Here is a 19264-nt window from a genome sequence, read left to right as displayed (position 1 = left end):
CTAGATTTTCACGCGTGGATGAGCGAGAGTGTCTGAATATTCACAACTGCAATAGAGTATCAGTAACTGGTAAGATACCTGTCGTTTATTTCCTGCAGCTTTGTATCAACTCAACATCAAGTTTAATTCAGCGCCTGCATTTTTTTCATAATCTTTCCTCTTTTACCGCTGCGTCAACCATATACACATTAGTAATTTTAATTTATTTTTTAAAATCAGTTAACAGGATGCAATCGATGACGGATGCAATCATGGATGCAATCTATGACGGATTTGCATAGCAGTGGCATGTTCAATTTTTTTCACGTACTTCAATAAATTTGTGTGTGGTAGATTTGATTTGTAATTAATAGCCGTCATCTTCTCAGCAGGCTATTAATGCGCTCTTATTACAATTCAAAAGAAGCCTTTTTACGACTCGAAGAAGAGCATTGGAAAGTCCTTTTTTAACCACTTTTATTGGAGTGCATTTCGAAGCAGAAAGTGAAACGCGTGAAAATTTTGGAGTGTTTTGGGTGCTGCACAAAATTGTGAAGAGTGGAGGGACAAGAAAGTGGTTTTTGTTCACACCGCTGTTTTCGAGAGAGCGAGAAATTGAGGTGGAAAAAAATTTCTGAAAGCGTCGAAATGTTTTTGTTCAAGTGCGGCTTTTGAAAACAGTATTTTTTTTATTTTCCTGGTTTAGAAGTTTGATTATGGTATTGTATCAATTTTAGGATTGTTTTCAAGGTTTCTTGTAATTTATGAATAGCAAGTGAGTAAAATTTTTTTGTTTTTTTGTTGATAGATATGACGCAAGAAAATAAGAAAAAACCAACTGTTTTTTCTTAATTTTCTTTGCAGTTTTTTCGTGTTTTCTATAGTCTTAGTTGCAACTTTTTGCCTATTGCGGCGGCTCTATTGTTTTGCAAGCATTTAATAGTCTTTTTGCTTCAATGATTTTCTTTGGCTTTTTGTGCCCTTGTAATTAAAAAAAATTGTTGCTTTCCAGTTTTTAAAGTATTTTCATTTTAAGAATTTTATAATCATTTTACTTCAAAAATTATATTAGTTTATATGAGTAGTTTATGTAAATACTGTGTTTCAAAATGATTTTTTTTTCTTCAAGTCGTTTCCGGAATTTTTGTGGCCCTGTTTTTAAGATCTGTTCACACATTTTCATGATTTTTGAAGTCGAATTGAAGTGATTATTTTGGTCACGTGGTTACAGGAAGGGAAACGAGGAAGCGATTAATTTTGCCGCGTGTAATTTTTTCGCTCTAATTGTTTTTTCGTTTAGGTTCTTTTTTCACATGCAGCTATTTGACTTTAATTTTTACTGTTTTTTCACATTATATATCGGATTCTTTTTTGATTGGTTTTCCCAATCCTTTCACTATCCTGTCTTGGTCTGGTTTTTGTTAAGTTGATGGTTTTTGTTAAGACTCGTAGAATTGTTTCAGGACTTGTCCGGCTATGTTTTTCTTGCAATCCAAGTCATTTGGATTGTATTTGTGTGCTGTCTTTTCAGATCTGTTCATTTTTTTGTTTTTTCATGTCAGTGAGAAGTCATGTTAGAGTGGTGATTTTAGCCACGTATGAACAGTGAATAAGCAAAAAATCTTGTAGGTTTTAGTTGTGATCAAAAAATTTCAGTTTTGAAAGAAATTTTTTCACATGCATCAATTTAACATCTGTTTCCAGTGTGTTTCTCTTGAATGCTTTTAAAATAATGCATTTGTGTTCTAATTCCGTTCTTTGCATTTGCTTGAATTCATCAACGCACAGTTAATGCTTGTTATCAAATTGACAATATTTGTAGTAATGAAATATCAACGATTATTTGATTTTTGACATATTTGCTAAAAATTCTGTTGCGGTATCACTTAAATCATAAATGACAGATCTGATCGGTTTGCTCAGAAACTATATATGCATATTTTTAATGATTTAATTCAACATCCACTGTTATTCATCAATAGGGCACTACTTTTTCTAAAAAATTTTCCGTTAATATTTGAGGTTCGCTTTTACTTAGTGCATTTTTTGTTGTCTTATCAGATAATCTTGTCAGCGACGGGTCTCATAGTGTGCTAATTTCTGTTAAGTTTTTCGATTCAACCGCTACTGTTCAAAGATTTCAATGACTTTGACAATAATTTTTGCGAGACATTTTGTCGAATTTTTGGGCTTTGTGGCTTTTTATTAGCCACTTTATTGTTTTATCTCTGGGTCTCATTAATGACTGTTCTCATGGCTGCTGATGACAATTAAGCTAATTAGAAATACTGTTTCAATCCCCATCTTTTGATTTCGGTGATATTAAAACTCTTTGTTTTTGACAATTTTTAAAAATTTTAATTCAAAGTTAATTCGTTGAGTCTTGCAGTTTTGTTTTTGTTTCTTATGCTCATACCGCACTGTGTCAACAATGACACTTTTCCTTGGCTTTCAAGTGCAGCTTTTTTGGTTGACTTATTAGTGCTAACTTCTAGCTAACTTTTTTTTACTGAGATATCGTTTTTTCTTTCGAAATATAATGCGAACTTTTGAATCTTGCCTTCTTTTGTTTCTATGTTGTCTTTTTGTTAAATTCTAACTGCTAAAAATTTTTAGTTTCTATAGTTTTATGGTTTGCTACGATTAAGGATTTTGCTTGTAGTTTTGTTTTCTTCCTATTTTGAGGCATCTGACATCCAAACTAAATTTTTCTGCTGAATTGATCTTTGTCATTTTTCCGGCTTCCGCCTCCATTTACTTTTTCCCTAATCCTCAGACGGTTGTTGCAATTTTTTTCAATCTAAATAGAAGTAGGGACAAAATGTTCATAACTTGATGTAATCACTTGATCTTGGAAACAGAAATCTGCAAAGTTTTTTATTTTAAACTTTTTTTGTGTGCGTTTTTGCGCATATAGGGTCATGGTCTTTGTTAACTGTCTTACTTTGATGTTAATGTAAAAAAAGTAAGTTCATTTTTAGGTAATTAGTAAATTGATTTCATTGAATTGTGATGTAGGAATTTTCCTGCTATGATTTTTTTTACTTCATCGGAAAAAAATTCATTTCGCTTTAGCTTTATCTCATTTTGCCAACTTTTCGACAATTTGCATGATTTTTTTTACTTCTGTAGGCTATTTTTATTCTTCAACCATTCTGCTCAAAGTGTTTCAAACAAAAGTTCCTCAGCAAAGCAATCTAAACTGAACAGAACCAGTATCGAAAAAAGAAATAAAAAATCGAAACGGGATAAACCAATAAAGCCCAATTTTAGATGCCCGCTGCTTGAAAATTGTTACTATTGCTGTTAATACTAACCTCTTTAATATTAGCCTCATTACGAATCAAGAGTATGTCTAACTACGAAGTGAAATCGAAAAAGTTTTCACTTTTAGAATGTTTTCTCACATCAATCAGTTTTTGTTCTAAATTTATCCGTTCTTTCAATCCCAATGGGGGATATAGGAACCAATGGCGGCTATTTTTCGGCAATCTGCGAATATGTTTCAAAATTCCGTAGGAAAACGCTATTAGACATTGCATCTTCAGAATGTTTTAGTTTCTTTATGTGCAATATTTTATCACTATGATTATATTGAGGTCATCGAGTTCGCCCCGGCTAAACTTATCCTTTATAGTCTGAAAATTACTCATTCCGCAAAACTAAGTCTGACGAGAAAAAAAGTCATACTTTTGTACCTTATAACTGCTAATTACTATAGTAATATACACACTATTTATACTTCAGCTGGTTTGCAGGCAATTACCACAAAACCCATTTAGAGCAATGGTTACGACTTGTTACACAAATTAAATGTCACAAGCACCCATGCGGAATTTCGAACCGCATAAGCAAACATTGTTGTTGGGAGTTAATTTGCACATATTATTTTTCATGACGTAAATATTACTCAAAAATCAGACTGGCTAGTGTAAATTGTGACATGAAAGGAGTACTGGCCATCCTAAAAAACAGAATGACGGTAGACTGATTCAGCGCTGATTTGCTCAGCCACCATCCTGCGGGTGGACTGTTAGATATCATGTGTGACCGCGATTATTCTTGTTATTTCCATGACATGATGTTGCATCACAAGACCAAATATCAGTGAGTTTTATAATAGCCGGCATGTCCTTTCTCCCAAGAAAATTTTATTTAATTTATTTTTCGAAAGTGCATTGAGAAATTTCACTTTTGTAGGAGGCATAGTTAATATTGTTTTCTGATATAATTGCTTATTTAGTTTGACAGAATCCACCAAGGTCTGAATAATTGGACTCAATAACTACTATTTTCTGAAAATTTTTGTCTTTTTTGTTAGTTAATATCAACGATAAGGGTCTATTGGTGACCTTTTGTTTCGTTTTCGACGCCAAAAGTGCGAGCTTGGTTACGAGCTGTTTTTCATGCTTCATTCAAAGAGTTTTTATGTTAATTCTTACATGCTTTTCGCCAAATTTGAATGCATCATGTCAGCTTCGGATCTGAGCTAAATGAAATTTTTTTGAGTCTCGTGTGATATTTTCCAGCTTAATTGGATTCTTCACTTTCAAAAATAGCTGCAAAAATAGCCCTTATGTTGAGAGGGAGACATTGAAATGATTTAATGAAGGCTACAAACTCTCGAACATTTACATTTTTCAAATTGTGTTGAGCTGCATGCTAAAACAGTTGGGGGTATTTTGTTGAAAACCCTACAAAGCTATAATTCAATTCGTTGACAACAGCGTGCTGGAGCTGGATCTTTGCTACTCCCCTCTGAAACACTTAATACCAACTAGGAAATGATCAGTTGATAAAACTGTGGAGTAAAATATTGAACGTCGAGCATAGCCTCAGATTGAGGTCCTCGTTTATGACGCAGACCATTTTTGACCGCACACAGGGAGTACGGTGCGTTCAAACGCACACACGGTCGAGCCAAAGTCTGTCCCTTAGACGCACCAACTCTGCAACATAGACGAGCCACTTTCTGCCACATACACGAGCAGGTTCTACCCAATAAACGAGCAAAAACCGTCGTCATAGGCGAGCTAAAGTCTGCAGCATTTACTTTTTTAATCATTTTTATGCACCAAAAGCCTCTCATAAGCGTTTTTGAACGAGTACATGAACGAACCGAACATTTGAACGAGGCAATGTCTGGATCATAAGCATTATTGGTCTGCCTGGGTATTATAGGCAAATATGGTCTAGATGGGTATTTTCATAAGGACTTTTGAACGAGGACCTCAACATGGGTACTGCTATCTAAAAATTAGAGGTGTATGTTTACACCTTCATTTCTATCGCAACGTGACGTGTTGTTGATTCCTTGTAGCTTTGAAAATTCGTCAAGGCCTTTTTTTGTAAAATGTGTAGTTGATATTTTGAAGTTTTAAAATGTTGGTTTTGCTTATCAACTTATTGTGATTACTGCATGCATGCATTACCTGTTTGTGAACGCAATCTGCCAACGTAATAAATTGTAGGATTGAACGACCACTTCTTGAACAGGATGGACGAGCCCTGTGACATGAAAGAGATGCTTTGGAGTCCATGTCTGGCCCAAATGGCTCAGATACACGCAGACAGTGAAATACTGGAACACTGGGATGGTTAGTCCGATCACATTCTAGTAAAAAAAACACAGGGTCAAAATAATGAATCGAAGCATGAACAGAGGTTGATTGCTAATTTGTTATACTGGCTTTTTTGCGTTGTATTTTTGCGACACCCAAGGTAATGAGGGTTACGAACCTTTTGCCAGCCCTATTTTTGTTGAGCTAAATTTGGCCGAAGAATATATTTTGCAGAGAAATGCAAACTGAGTCGATCGCTGAAGGAAAACATCAGGCTAAAAGTTTTTTCAAACTCTTTTCACATTTCTTGCTTTATCACGAACTCGGATAGCTTAGATTTGTTCCTATTTTACCTTAAAAATAGCTTGCCCTACGCCCTGCCGAATCATCGCTGCATATTTTTCATAATAAATATGTTCGATAGTTTCATTCGGCTTTGATCAAAACGTTTTATCATCAAAATTATTTAAAAAGATACTGCAAATTGGAATTTTCTTGGGAATCAAATCTGAAAACATTCAATAATGTCATTCTCTAAGTTTTTGTATATCATTAGGACCTGGTTCAATGGTAAGCAGCTTTCGCACTCATTTCCAGAAAATGAAAAGCTTCAATTTTTGTCTCTCAACTTATCGTTTTCATTTTATCAGTGATATGTTCTTATTTAATTAGAATTTTAGGATGAAATAAGGCAGATTGCTAGCAGTACTTTTTTCCTCTGTCCATTTGCAAATCAGAATGTTGAAAAGAAACTTTGTTTGTCATTTTCGTAGTAATATAATGCCATCTCTATACGCGTCCCTTGTTGCCCGGTATTTGTTGCCAATGCTAGTACTGAAGAAGCCTGAGTTTACAACCGGTATGCATAATTGAAAGTTGGAAAAGAGGTAAGCTTTTTGTTCCGATCCCATTTGTGGGGGGAGGAACTATATACTCAAATGGGTTTTTTTGGTTAGACAATTTTGGCCGATCGATATATTCAACGTAGAGAAATGTGAGTGGTATCATTAAAAAGCTCGTCCAGCGTAGAATTGGAAACTAAAAAGATGTTTTCGAATTTCGCTTTTTTATCGGAGGAGTTATCGAGGATTGAAGTTTTGTGTGAACAACGGGTTGAATTTGTCCACTTTTAGTACAATTTTTCTTGAAATTAAGATCTTTTTTATTAAAATATTAATTCAAAATTCCATTTCACGACACAAAAGGAATCAATTTTGAGTTCCTAATAGACGAACGAAAGGCGATAGAAGGACTAGTTCTGGTCTCATAGGGAAGTGTACTATAAAAAAAAATCGAACTCCATTTGAGAGCTCTTTTTTTAGAACTTTTCACATTTTTTTTGTTTTCTCAAGTCACCTAGAGACTAGTCACTTTTCATATCGAGTGTCCGTTAACGACAACTTGATTTGCAGCCTAATGAAGCCCAATGAACAAAAATTTATTTCAAGGAATCATTCGTGTTTTTTTGGCTTCAAACCTGAGTTTTCGTAAGTTTGAATGAAATTTTGATTTTTTTAACTAAATTTTTGGAGTCCTATGGCATAGACTCGTCGACAAAAAGTGCAATAGGTTTCGAAATGAGCACCACGTGAACCTATCTAGAGCTTTGAGTGAACAGCTATTGGCTGTTAAGACATTAAAACTAATTTTTCGAGAAAAATATTTTAAAATTAATTGACCATAAATTTGTTTTTGTGAATTTTAAGTTAGACTCAGTAATGCAAGGACCCCCTTCTTTTCAACTGCGCCCAAAATTAATCTTGCTAAAGGTTTTGTCTTCTAACTATTTGTTATATGAACTCAATGCCACAAGATTTCAAAAATTTTTAAAAATATTTTCGGATATTTTCGTAATATTGGTTCCTCTTGAAATCTTATCACATTATCCTGATGTTGATATCTCCCATTGGTTTAGGGGTCATTTTCAATGGATCATGGATAAAGTTGTCAGAGAAATGCTTATAGTCTAAATGGCTTCGACACTTTCTTCTCGCACTTTTCTGCTGAATTTTTGGTTTTTGACTGTATTTGTTGTTGTTTCCATAGGCAAAAGACTTATACTGATGTCTTTTTGGTTACCTATAAATGACAAATATTCTTTTCCTCTAATCAAGGCATAACTGAGTGTATTCATTGACTTCCGTTGAAAGCTATTGAATTTTAAAAATGATTTTTCGAGAAATTTGTTGAACATCAACCGATGTCAGCCTCAATAATGTCAGTCTCAGTAATGAACCCCTTGCGTTCTACTTGAATCAAATTTAATCTGTTTAACCGTTTTATATTCCAGCTATTGTTGCTAAGACTTCGATGCACGAGTTTTCATAATTTTTTTTAAAAAAATTTTGGATTTTTTTTTGTAATTTTGGTTCCCTTGAGAATCCTAACCCATTATCCTAAAACTGATAGTCGCATTGAATTAGATAATACTTTCAATGGATCATACATAAAGTTTTCATAGAAAAACTCATGGTTTAAACGGCTTCGAAACTTTCTTCTCACACTTTTCTTCTTAATTTTTGCATCTTTGCCTGTATTTGTTTTTATTGTTTTCATAGTCAATGACTTATCTTAAAGTCTATAGTAGATACCTGTCGACGAATTGCGAATGACAAAGTTTTTTTTCGTTTCATTGAGGCCTAATTTAGCTTAATTATTAGCTTCCTTTTAGAGCTATTGAATTTAATGGCATTGAGACTACGGGTTTTCTCAAAACTTCGAGGTTTTGATGTATTTGCTCATGTTTGTTGATTTTTTGGTGTCAAATTGTTAAAAAGAACAATCTCATTGCCGCTGAAAAATTAATTGAAAGTAGAAAAATTTTTACTGTAAATTTCAATTTTTAATTGCTTGCTCAAATTTTTTTTAATTTGCTGTATTTGGCTGTTTTTTTCGTCATTCTTTAGGTAGCCGTAAAATGGTGACTAGTCTTATAAGTTTGCAATTGAGGATTGAATGAATTATTTTACCCAAAGCAGTCTTTTTTGTTGAGAATAATAAAATTGAGTGTATTATACATTTTTAAGATATTTCAGGATTTTTCAATTTTTTTCAGTTTGTTGTTTTTTTCGTCAACTTGTAACTTATTCTCATCATTGAGAAATGCCGTTCAATTCCTTTTATTTTAAAAATTAACAAGTTTATTGATATCATGATGTAACTGATGTTTTGTTTGTTGGACAATATGCGTTTTCATATAGTTATGTGAGTGGTTTATTTTTGTTTCTTTTTCTGTTCCTATAGCACAATCGCGTAATAACAGATCCCAATGATTATCAAACGTCGCCCGATTAAACTGATTTATTCATTTAGTATAATTTTAGCTGAAGTAGTTTAAAAAGAAATTGAATTAAAATACAATATTCGGATAATAGCTAATGATTTAAATGGCTCCACTAATTTGTGTTCTTGCAGTGTTTGTAATTTGTTGTTCGTAATTTTTTGAGCTTTTCTACATAGTTGGTCCGTTCCGATGCATCCGTCTAACAAAAATCAGGTCCTTTTGGTTTCATTCTGACTTTTTCGTTTTTTATCAAGAGTTTTTTTGCAAAAAATTAATGATTTTTAATGATTTTGAAGACTTTCGAAATTATTTGGTTTAACAAATGTTGATTGATTCTTCATTTTAGCCTCCTTATTTCTTCTTTTTGTTGACTTGTTACATAGTCTCATAAAGAAAAATTTCATCTGCTGTTTTAGTTAGGAAAAAATAAATCTGTGTCATAGGATTTTGTCTTATTGTATTTTGACGTTGTTACTAGGTGCTTTTTAGTTATTGAGTTTTGTTTTTGTATTTGCCTTTTTTGCTTTTTGTTGTTGATTTTTTCTCGTAGTCTTTTTAATGACAGATCTCGATGAAACGAGGCATGGCATTATTTAGTTCAATTATTAGTGTGGTTGTGTAACGATTTTTTTAAATCTCAAAAATGTATTTTTGATTCTTTTTGTCAAAAATGTAAGTCAAAAGACAGTTAAGTCAAAAATGTAGAAGAGTGCGGGTCGGAACATCATGTGCAAACGCACAATATTGAGCCTCATTGTTTAAAATTTAAGGAATGAGATTTTTTCTGAAAAGCAGAGCTTGTAATGTTAAACTCTCTTACGATCAGAATCGAACAGTAACTGTGTTCTAATTTACTTTTCAAAAACAACTTGCTAACAGTGAGTTATCAGGAAAGACAAAACGTGATTTAATTTCTGAATGCCTTAAAATTTTTTGTCTGCTCATGTTTTCTCTGACCGTGAAGTATTTGTTTGAAGTGTTTTTACTGCAATACAAGCTATTTTTGCCTTCTGATATAGTGCTTCTTTTGATTTTACTGGCATCTAGAAGTCACAGTCAACATCTACTAACCATGGTTTCAGAAGTATTACCTTTTTAATATACAAATGAAATCAGACGCTCGCCCAACTTTCAAGAGAACTGATGAATTTTTACTTGATTTACAGTTACGGCAAACATCTCTATAAAATGTTGCTTGTAGTGACTTATCTGATTGTACAGAAATCGTAGAAAATTTCTGCCAGAGCTGCCACTGGAAGTATCCTAAAGGAACTTATTTCTATTGCAGAAAACTACTTGTACAACTGATCATTACTCCAGGTGCATCATCGTTCATTTAGGTCTTCTTAGTTTTTTCTTAATAACTAGATTTTTTGAGGAGAGTATAGTGGTAACTCTGTCACTAAACTTTGAAAGGAACCTTTTGAAGTTTTTAGAAAAATTTGTTTTTCTTTGTTTCATGAGCATAATGAAACAATTAAAATTTCAAAATCTCTCAAATCTGGAACCAGCAATATTTGAAAAAACAACAATTTTGGACAAATATTCAACCGCAATTTGTAACAAATAATTATTAATCTTTCTATTTATTACGATTCAGGACCATTTTTGCACTCTGCCTCTTTCTGTGTAATATTTAAAGGAAACAACCTTCTCAGAACAACCTTTTGTGTTTCCCTCTCACTCTTTCTTCTTACGCACACAACACACATAACACACATACACACATATACAAAAACAGACACACGAACTCATACAATTACACCCACAAAAGCACGTGCACACAAGCATAGATGTAAACTCCAACGCCAAAAAAGTAAATTTTGTTTTTGGCTACTAAACTTTAACCATAGTTCATCACCGTTTAATTAAATCTTTTTTTTGTTTTATCTGGAAAATTAGGTGTGGTCTTTTTGAGGCACTTTTATCGGTAATAGTGAATTTGATATTAAAAATTGAAAAGAACATTTTTGAAATTTTTCCAAAAATTTTGTAAGTTTTTTATGTTTCATTAGTACAATTGGCCAATTCGTTTTTAAAAATCTCGCAGATCTGATACTTGATCTAATAAACACTACATTAGATTCCAACATATTGAAAACCACAATTCGTGACAAACATTAGGTAACTTTTCTAATTTCCTAGATTTCTGACAATTTTTGCACTCTACTTGTCTAATATAAAAGGGTGCGTAAAAGGCTCTTATTTAGTAGACTTGAGGCACATTTGTCATGAGCAGATTCGCGTTTTGACGTTTTTACTCTTCGGAATATTTTTCAAGGATTATAATTTTTCAATAAATTTTAGGTGAACTGAAAAAGAAAAATTTTGAAAACGAGTTTTTTTACGTTTAGAATTTGTTAACTAAGTTGCACCAGCTAAGGCAGTTATGTGGTCTCGTTTGACAGCCTTAAAAGATATAGAGTTAGGGCTACTTATTTCTGCGTAAGAAGTAGATTAACTGCGCGAAGTTCTCTCTGAGTAACCGACTCTATAAAACACTGACGATAAACTTCAATAAATACGGTAATAATAGTATCGAGTACTGGAGTCAATGGTATACCCATAATGCAACTATCTATCAGACTGACTAAAGTCAGGCGTGCTGGCGCTATATAAAAGAGAATAGTCATCTCAGTCTCTGTTTTTTGGAGAACACACACTCTGTATTTTCGTCTGCTGCACTATATCCCTTAAGGCTGTAAAAAGAACCCACTTTGGGTCTGCCTAAAATGGTGTTTTTATTTTTGCTCTACGATGCGTAAACGAAAAGTCAAAAGCTAAAAAGAGTTAAATGTCGATATAAAATTGTTGAATTACTCGAAAGTTTTCGCAATAACTTGCATTGTCAAGAGTTAAAAACTTGCTAAGTTAAATATTTACAAATATGCATACATACAGTAACGTGTCTTGATTATCTATCTTCGAATTTTCCTAAAATTCCAATAGGTTTTCACATTAAACTTTGTTAAAATGTTAAAAAGAACATTAAAACTGTTAAAATGAGTCTTTCTCTTTATAAGTTTTCAATGGGAATTTTTCGTTTTCGTGACTGAGAAGAAAAAACCGCCTCCCATATATATATATATATATATATATATATATATATATATATATATATATACATACATATATATATATATATATATATATATATATATATATATATATTCCCCAATTTTGAAAAAAGTGCTGGAACAATAATATCAATCGATTGTCTGTCCTTTTCACATAGGACTGTAAGTGGTGTTTTGACGGTGTTGACAGATCCGGTAAAATTTGCGGAGTGTGCAGGTGTTTTTGGACACAAAAGGTGGGACTTCTCAACAGGGCAGAACATCTGGTGGAGCCCGAGTAGGAGAGAGCCGTGTGGTAAACAATGTGCAGAGGCAGTTGGAAGCTGGCGCAGTGAGGTAATATATCAACACAACCTCTCACAAAGAAAGAAAGATACCAATTTTTGAATGCAGTTCCAGCCCATCAAATGAAACAATTCATTAAAAACTTAGTGAAAACGTGAAAATGTTCAACATGAGACCCCATGTTCAGAATAAGCCAGCAGCTCCAAGAAATGAGCGTGTTTTGTGAAAGGAGCGTGTTTAACAACAATAAAACATAGCAGGACAAGTCCTGACGTACAATTCAAAGAATTTTCATTGACTAAACAGAAAAACTAGACTTAGAATGGACTATGAGTGAATTGAGAAAACCATTTTAAAAAAAATCAGATAAAAAAAATAAGAAAAAAAACACAAAATCAATGTCAAAATGCCGCATGTGAACAAAAAAACCACTAGCGGGAAATTAAAATTTAATTCAAATAAAAAAAATTAGGCCTAGAATGAGCTGTGAATGGATTGGGAAAACCATTTAGAAAAAATCCGATCCAATAAATCGAAAAAACAGTAAAAATCAGAGAGAAATTGCCGCATGTGAACAAAAAACCACTACCGAGAAACCGAATTTTTGTTCAAACACCGTTTTCTCACTCTACTTTAAAATTAGAGCGAAAAAAATTCACGCCGCAAAACCACTCGCTTTTTCGCTCCATTTCCTGTTTCGGCGTGACCAAAATCACCACTCCAATTCGACTTCAAAAATCATGAAAATGTGTGAACAGATCTTAAAAAAAAAACATAGCCGGAAGAATTCCGGAAACGACTCGAAGGAGAAAATTGCCCATTCTTATGACTAAACAACTGAACAACTATTGTGAACCCTTAAACTCCATAAATGCCATAAAAAATTATGGAAGAATAGAAACGGCATTCAAAAACAAATTGAACAAAAAACTATAAAAACTTAAGTTTTTTTAACTTCAATTTTTTATAGTACAAGGAAACATAAAGCCGAAAAAAGTTCCTTTGAAATCAGAGCAAAAAAAGCTCTCATAACAACGGGCGAATCATAACAGGCTAAGAAACTTGTCTAAGAAGGGAAAAAAAATAAAAACTGCAAAAAAAAAGAGAAAAATTGTTTAAAATTTCTCAATTTTTCTGTCAATTTTCCCGAGAAAGAAATGATTTATAGCAAGAAAACTTTAGTCAATTGGTATCTGAATATTCCTTAAGTAACAAGCTTCTATTCAAATCCCACTTTAAGCATTAAAACAAAAAACAAACAGGCAAAAAATCATTAAATTTCGTCTAAAAAACAACAAAACTGATCAAGAATCTACAAATTAGCATTAAACTCAAATTTACTATACTTTTGGCTACACAACTAGGACAATTATTGTGAACCCTGAACCTCCACAAATGCAATAAAAAACTTAGGGAAGAATAGAAACGGCATTCAAAAACAAATTGAACAAAAAACTATAAAAACTTAAGTTTTTTTTAACTTGAGTTTTTTTTAATATTACAAGGAAACATAAAGCCGGGTAAAATTCCTTTCCAATTAGGGCAATGGAAAGCTCGCAAAAACAATGGGCAAGTCATAATAGGCTAAGAAGCTTGTCTAAGAACAAGAAAAAAGAAAAACTGCAAAAAAAAAGGAAAAATAGTTTAAAATTTCTCAATTTTTCTGTCAATTTTCCGAAGAAAAGAATGATTTAAACCAATTAAACTTTAGTCAATTGTTAGCTGAATATTCGCTAAGTAACAAGCTTCCATTCAATTCCCACTTAAAGCATTAATACAAAAGAAACAGGCGAAAAATCATTAAATTTCGTCTAAAAATCAGCAAAACTGATCAAATACATCCAAATTAGCACTAAACTCAGAATTAACTACTTGAAACCTTCAATTCCTATCAAAACAAGCCTAAAACTAATACAATATCATAATCAAGCCTCATAACCATCAAAAGTTGCAAAAAAAACTGCGTATAAAAGCCGCACGTGAACAAAAAAATTTCGCTCGCTTAGAGAAAATTTTTTCACACATCAATTTCTCGCTCTCTCAAAAACAGCGGTATGAACAAAAACCACTCTCTTTTTGCTCCGCTCTCAACTTTTGTTCAGCCCCAAAATCACTCCAAATTTTTTCACGCGTTTCATTTCCCGCTTCAAAAATCACTCCAATAAAATTGATTAAAAAAAAAAGGACTTCTCCAATACTCCTCTTCGAGTCGTAAAAAAAAGACAGCGCCCCAATACAATTCAAATTCCTTGAATTGTAAAAATCCTTTTTTGTAGCTATAAGCGGAGCATTGCTATACTGCGCTGCTCTTGATTATTATTTGCTCTCAAGCGAATGTGTAGCTTTTATATTAGTCCTATGGTCCCTTTTTTTACAATTTGTCACTTGGAATATTTTTCATCTGACTCTTTTAACTTTTCGTCCGCATAAAGAGGTATAGCTCGTAGGGCTTTAAGTTGTTGAGCAGCTCTCATAGAGCCTTACTAGTCGCTAAGTAAGGAGACGTAAATTCATTGAAGGGTGGTTCTTAAGAGCTCGAATTTAAGAGCATGAAAGCTTACTGTCATTGGGAAATTTAGGTAGCTGGCTGTTTTCATCAGAAAAAGGGAGTTAAGAATAAACTGTGAAATGTGAAATTTAAGAAAAAATACTTCAATTGCTTATGTTTTAGTTGCTCTCGAACGAAGTTTGAGGCAATTAATGTAAACATGTGTCTTTTTTGTAAAATTTTTGCTTGAATGTCTTTGCTCTTTTGTACTAGAACATTCTTCGAATTTCACTTCTGGAATGACTTTTTCGGCTTGATTTTTGGGTGAGCTAAATGGCTTTTATTCAGAAATGAAGTATTGGTGAAGCAAAGGCTATTTTAACATTAGCAATCACAAGGGCCTCATGGCCGAGTGATAAATACTTCAGACCGGCACTCAGGAGGGTGAGGGGTCTAATTCCTTGTTTGACACCCATAAAGAAAAACTTATCTGGGCTACAGCCCCCTGTGAATTAATTTTGCCGTCTGTCGTTCGAGAGCAATTTGTCCGACGTTAGTTTGTCCGATGTTTTTTAATTGCCCTCGAACGAACTTTGCAGCAATGATTGTAAAAGTCTACAGGTTTTTATAGCTGAGGCAAGTTTGTTCATGACTTGAATTTTATCTTTTTTTTTATTTAGAACGTTGACGTACGTTTTCGACGTTTTCGTTAAAGCGTCCACGCTTGGAAAGTAAGAAAACAATTTTCTGCGTTTTTAATTGCTTCTAGAAAAGCTGAAAATGATCAAATTTGTATCTAGCGGTGACTCTTTCTCGTGATGTAATCTTTAACTTGTAACAAGCAGTGTTACTAACAACAGGTGAACTAAAAAAGAAAATTTATCAAAGAATAGTCCCTGTTTTTCTATTTTCCCTGTGTCAAAGAATAAATCGTATAATCTGACGTTGCAAATTTCAATCCATCTAGTGGCGCGATTTCAATGGAATCTCTTTACGTTTGAGTAGATGAAGAACCTGGATAAGAGTTCGGGCAAGCTGGCTGGAAAAGTGAAGAGGAAATCACCCGATGAAGTTATCCTCCATCTGCAACAGTTGATGTGGGCTAACACCAGCTACGTCGGCTGTGCAGCTGGTATGCATTTATCAAACAAAACTTGTTCACTTTAAGGACCTTGTGAGACCGAGCGGACCCCCCCCCCGGGTTAGAGTACGTGCCATTACATAGTAAATCATTGTAAAAATGGCACGAGCGTCCGGGGGTGCAAATAATATGCACAAAGCAAATAATATGCACAAATAATGTGCACAAAGCGGGGGGGGGGGGGGGGGGGGCACAAACCTAATAGATCCAAAAAAGCCTGATCAGAACCTTACAAATGCAACACTTTAGGTTGAAGGGCCTCCAAAACTTCCCCTTTTTTTGTTTTGGTTTTATTGTTTTGAAATTTTTCCAATCGAAACCGTTCTTTAAGAGAACGAGAAGTGAGTAGAAGGATCCTTGGCATAAACATTAACTGATTTCGGCAGATTATGTGACACTTACTCAAACAGATGGTGTAACTGTAGAGGAAACAAAAATGAGATATTTTTATAGCTACATTGCGGCGTTTCTTTTTTTTACATATCCACGGATTGAATTGTATTGGGGCGCTGTCTTTTTAAAAGTTCTCGAACAAAGTTTAAAGCAATTATTGTAAACGTCCTTTGAATGCGTCTTTTTTATGCGACATTTTTGCTTGACCATTTTTGTACTTTTGTTCAAGAACATTCTTTACTTCACAAGTAAGTTTTTCATACTTCTTTTAATTTTGAGTTATTAATTGCTCTCAAACGAAGTTTGTAGCAATTATATTAGTCCTGTGGTCTTTTATGCAATTTTTTGGTCTGAATCATTTGAATTTTCGCCTTCAAAAACGGGATAAACAGGTAACGCTCGGAGTTAAGCGTTACCTGTTTAGAGCCCAAAGAAGGCAGCGCTCAGAGCCCTAAGTTCTCGTGGCGCCCTAAACCTTACTATACTCAAAGAATGCGACTCACCAAAACTGTTTTGAGGGAACAATTTAATGGTGTGAAGGGCGGTTTTTGTTCTTAATAGTTTGACCTCATCAGTCAACCCCCTCAGCCATCAGCCCCCATTACCACCCCTCAACACTCCCATTGTCCTCCCGCCTCCAGCTGTCATGTTGAGCCCCCCTCTGATCTCGCCTTCGCACCCCTACCCCGTCGCTTGAAACCAACCAAACGCTTGCCCCCCACTACATCACACTCCCTTCACCGCTCCCTAATGCTAGTGTTCCTAAGCCACCTACCGAAGCCAACCACTCACCGGTCCTTTGAGAGCAGTTCGCCCGACATTAGTCGGTTATGTTCTCGAATGCTCCCACTTTCGGATAAGTTTGCTCCCACTTTCGGATAAGTAAAAGCAATTGTAGCATAGGAAATCTCAAGGACCTGGTAGCCGACTGATGAATTCTTCTATCGAGAACTACGGAGGTTGTGGGTTCGAATCCCAAACTGGTCAGATGTTTTTGCACCCATATTTAATCTAGGCTACAGTCCTTGAATTAAATTTGCACGCACCGCTGTTGTGCGCGAGCAATTTGTCCAACGTTTGTCGGTTTTTGTTTTTTAATTGCAGTCGAAAAAAGTTTGAAGCAATTGTTGTAAAAGTGTGTGTCTTTTGAATGCAAAACTTCTACTTGACCATTGATTGGTTTTTGTTCAAAAACATTCAAGTGAATTTTTCACGCTTTTCTTTTTCATTTTTATGGTCTCAATTGCTTTCACTCCGATGAAAAATTTTTTGCTAGTGTAAACGCGATTGTAGCATAGGAAATCAAAAGGGTCGAAACAAGAAACAAAATGAAAAAACTAGCAGTTTTGCGACGTGGAATTATTTCACTCCATTTTTAAAGTAGAGTGAGAAAAACAGTGTATGAACGAAAATTATCTGTCTCGCTATTGGATTTTGGTTCGCTTGGGACAATTTCATTTCATTATTTACTGTTTTATGATTTTTTATTTTTTTCATTTGGATTCCTTTCATGGTCCGTTCAACGTCTAGTTGTTTGTTTAGTTAATGAAAATGCTTTGAATTGTAGGTCAGGACTTGTCGTGTTTTGTTTTTTTTTCTGACGCTTTTATTCGTATTATATATGTTCACACAGCAAAGCTGAAAAATTCGGTTTTTGTGAATGACTTCTTAATCTCATTATTGACTTTTGCGAGTGTGTCGTCCCCTTCTCTGTCTTAATTGAAAGTTTTTGGGTTACTCGCGTGACTACATTTTTACCGTGCGCGGCTTACCTCACTCAATAAAATGACTTTTGCACTTTAAAACTTAATTCTGATTTGAATTAGTTGAAGGTCCAAGGAACTCATGTGTGCAAAAAGGTCGCAAATAAAAACTTTTTTGCGGAGTGAGTTTTATATAAGTAAGTCGACAACTTTTTCAGTTTATCTCTACCTGTTTTATACGGCATAGTTTTATACACGCAAGTCAATTTCGCAGCTATTGTGGTAATCTAGCGGCAATTATACCAAAGTAATATAAGTATAAATTGATATGCGTCCATTTAAAAGCTTTCAACTGCGCTTTGCAGTTAACTATTTTATCTGAACACAATGTTCGCTGATGGTAACATTGAAGTGGGCTGCTGACTGCGAGAATTTTAAGTATTTCACGCCTGAATCCAAATAACTTTGCATATATGTTAGTGGTTAAAACTTCAAAACTTATCGTTCTTGTTTGCTATGCTATTCGATTCTTTCCAATGATGTGCTATTTTAAAGTTTTTATTACCAAATTTTCTAAAATGGTCGATGTAGGTGGTCGCTCCATGTGCGTTGTTGTGTGCAATTACTGGCCCCCTGTCGTCATACCTCGATGGAAGAGGAGAGCCAAGTTCTACAGGACGGGAAGGGGTACGTGCTGCCCGTGGAAGTACGAGAAGAAACGTTACTCAAACTTGTGCAAGCTGCAAGATAGATTCAAACAGCAGTACAAATACGATACTGAGGACTGGTAGACATTTGTAGCATTTATGACGTCACAGAAGGCGATGATGCTTATGATTTGGGCCTGAGCCTGGGGCAAACAACTCTGGTTGTCCAAAAATTGGTGAACGGGATATCTTTTTCCCCTACTCATATCATCGTTTTAATTTTCTGTCGTTTACCCAATTTCTACTTTATATTTCTGGGTCTCAAATTGGTTTAGGATTGGGGACTTTTATTATTTTAGTGCATGCAAGAGAGCAGGTATTGACAAAGTTTTTCTAAATCAGCACATAAGTTCTGTATCTTCGGAAAAGGCTTAAAAAAAGACTGGTGGAGTGTTCTCATTTAACCGAATTTTGAGATTTCTACATTTGACGGTGAAGAGTACTTTGAAATCAGCAAGCAATGCGAGCTAATTCACGTGGGAGTTTGTGGTAATATTAAAACGGTCCTCTCCTTAATATACCGCTTAAAAATGAGCACTTCCTATGTCGAAAAAACGATCAAAACCGTTCAAGGCTAACAAAAAACAAGGGCTTTGACCGTTTTTCCCTAAAAATACAGATCAAAAACTATCATTCCTTATGTTTTT

The 19264-nt window shown here is 34.3% G+C and overlaps 1 protein-coding gene across 1 annotated transcript in view; it reads left to right on the top strand.

Annotated features, from left to right (window-relative positions):
- Positions 1-18907, top strand: part of LOC142337065 (GLIPR1-like protein 1) — a 19192-nt gene extending 285 nt beyond the window's left edge. Inside the window, exons 1-5 of the mRNA XM_075386130.1 lie at positions 1-69; positions 5451-5576; positions 12091-12236; positions 15679-15805; positions 18502-18907. The exon at positions 1-69 is cut by the window's left edge and continues 285 nt beyond it. Coding sequence (XP_075242245.1) covers positions 1-69; positions 5451-5576; positions 12091-12236; positions 15679-15805; positions 18502-18701 — 668 coding nt within the window. The 3' untranslated portion in view covers positions 18702-18907. The remainder of the gene's footprint in view (positions 70-5450; positions 5577-12090; positions 12237-15678; positions 15806-18501) is intronic.
- The last annotated feature ends 357 nt before the right edge of the window (positions 18908-19264 follow it).

This window comes from Convolutriloba macropyga, chromosome 3, assembly GCF_964194025.1.
Source record: "Convolutriloba macropyga chromosome 3, txConMacr16.3, whole genome shotgun sequence".
NCBI lineage: Eukaryota > Metazoa > Xenacoelomorpha > Acoela > Convolutidae > Convolutriloba > Convolutriloba macropyga.
This window is presented reverse-complemented; position numbering and strand designations above follow the sequence as displayed.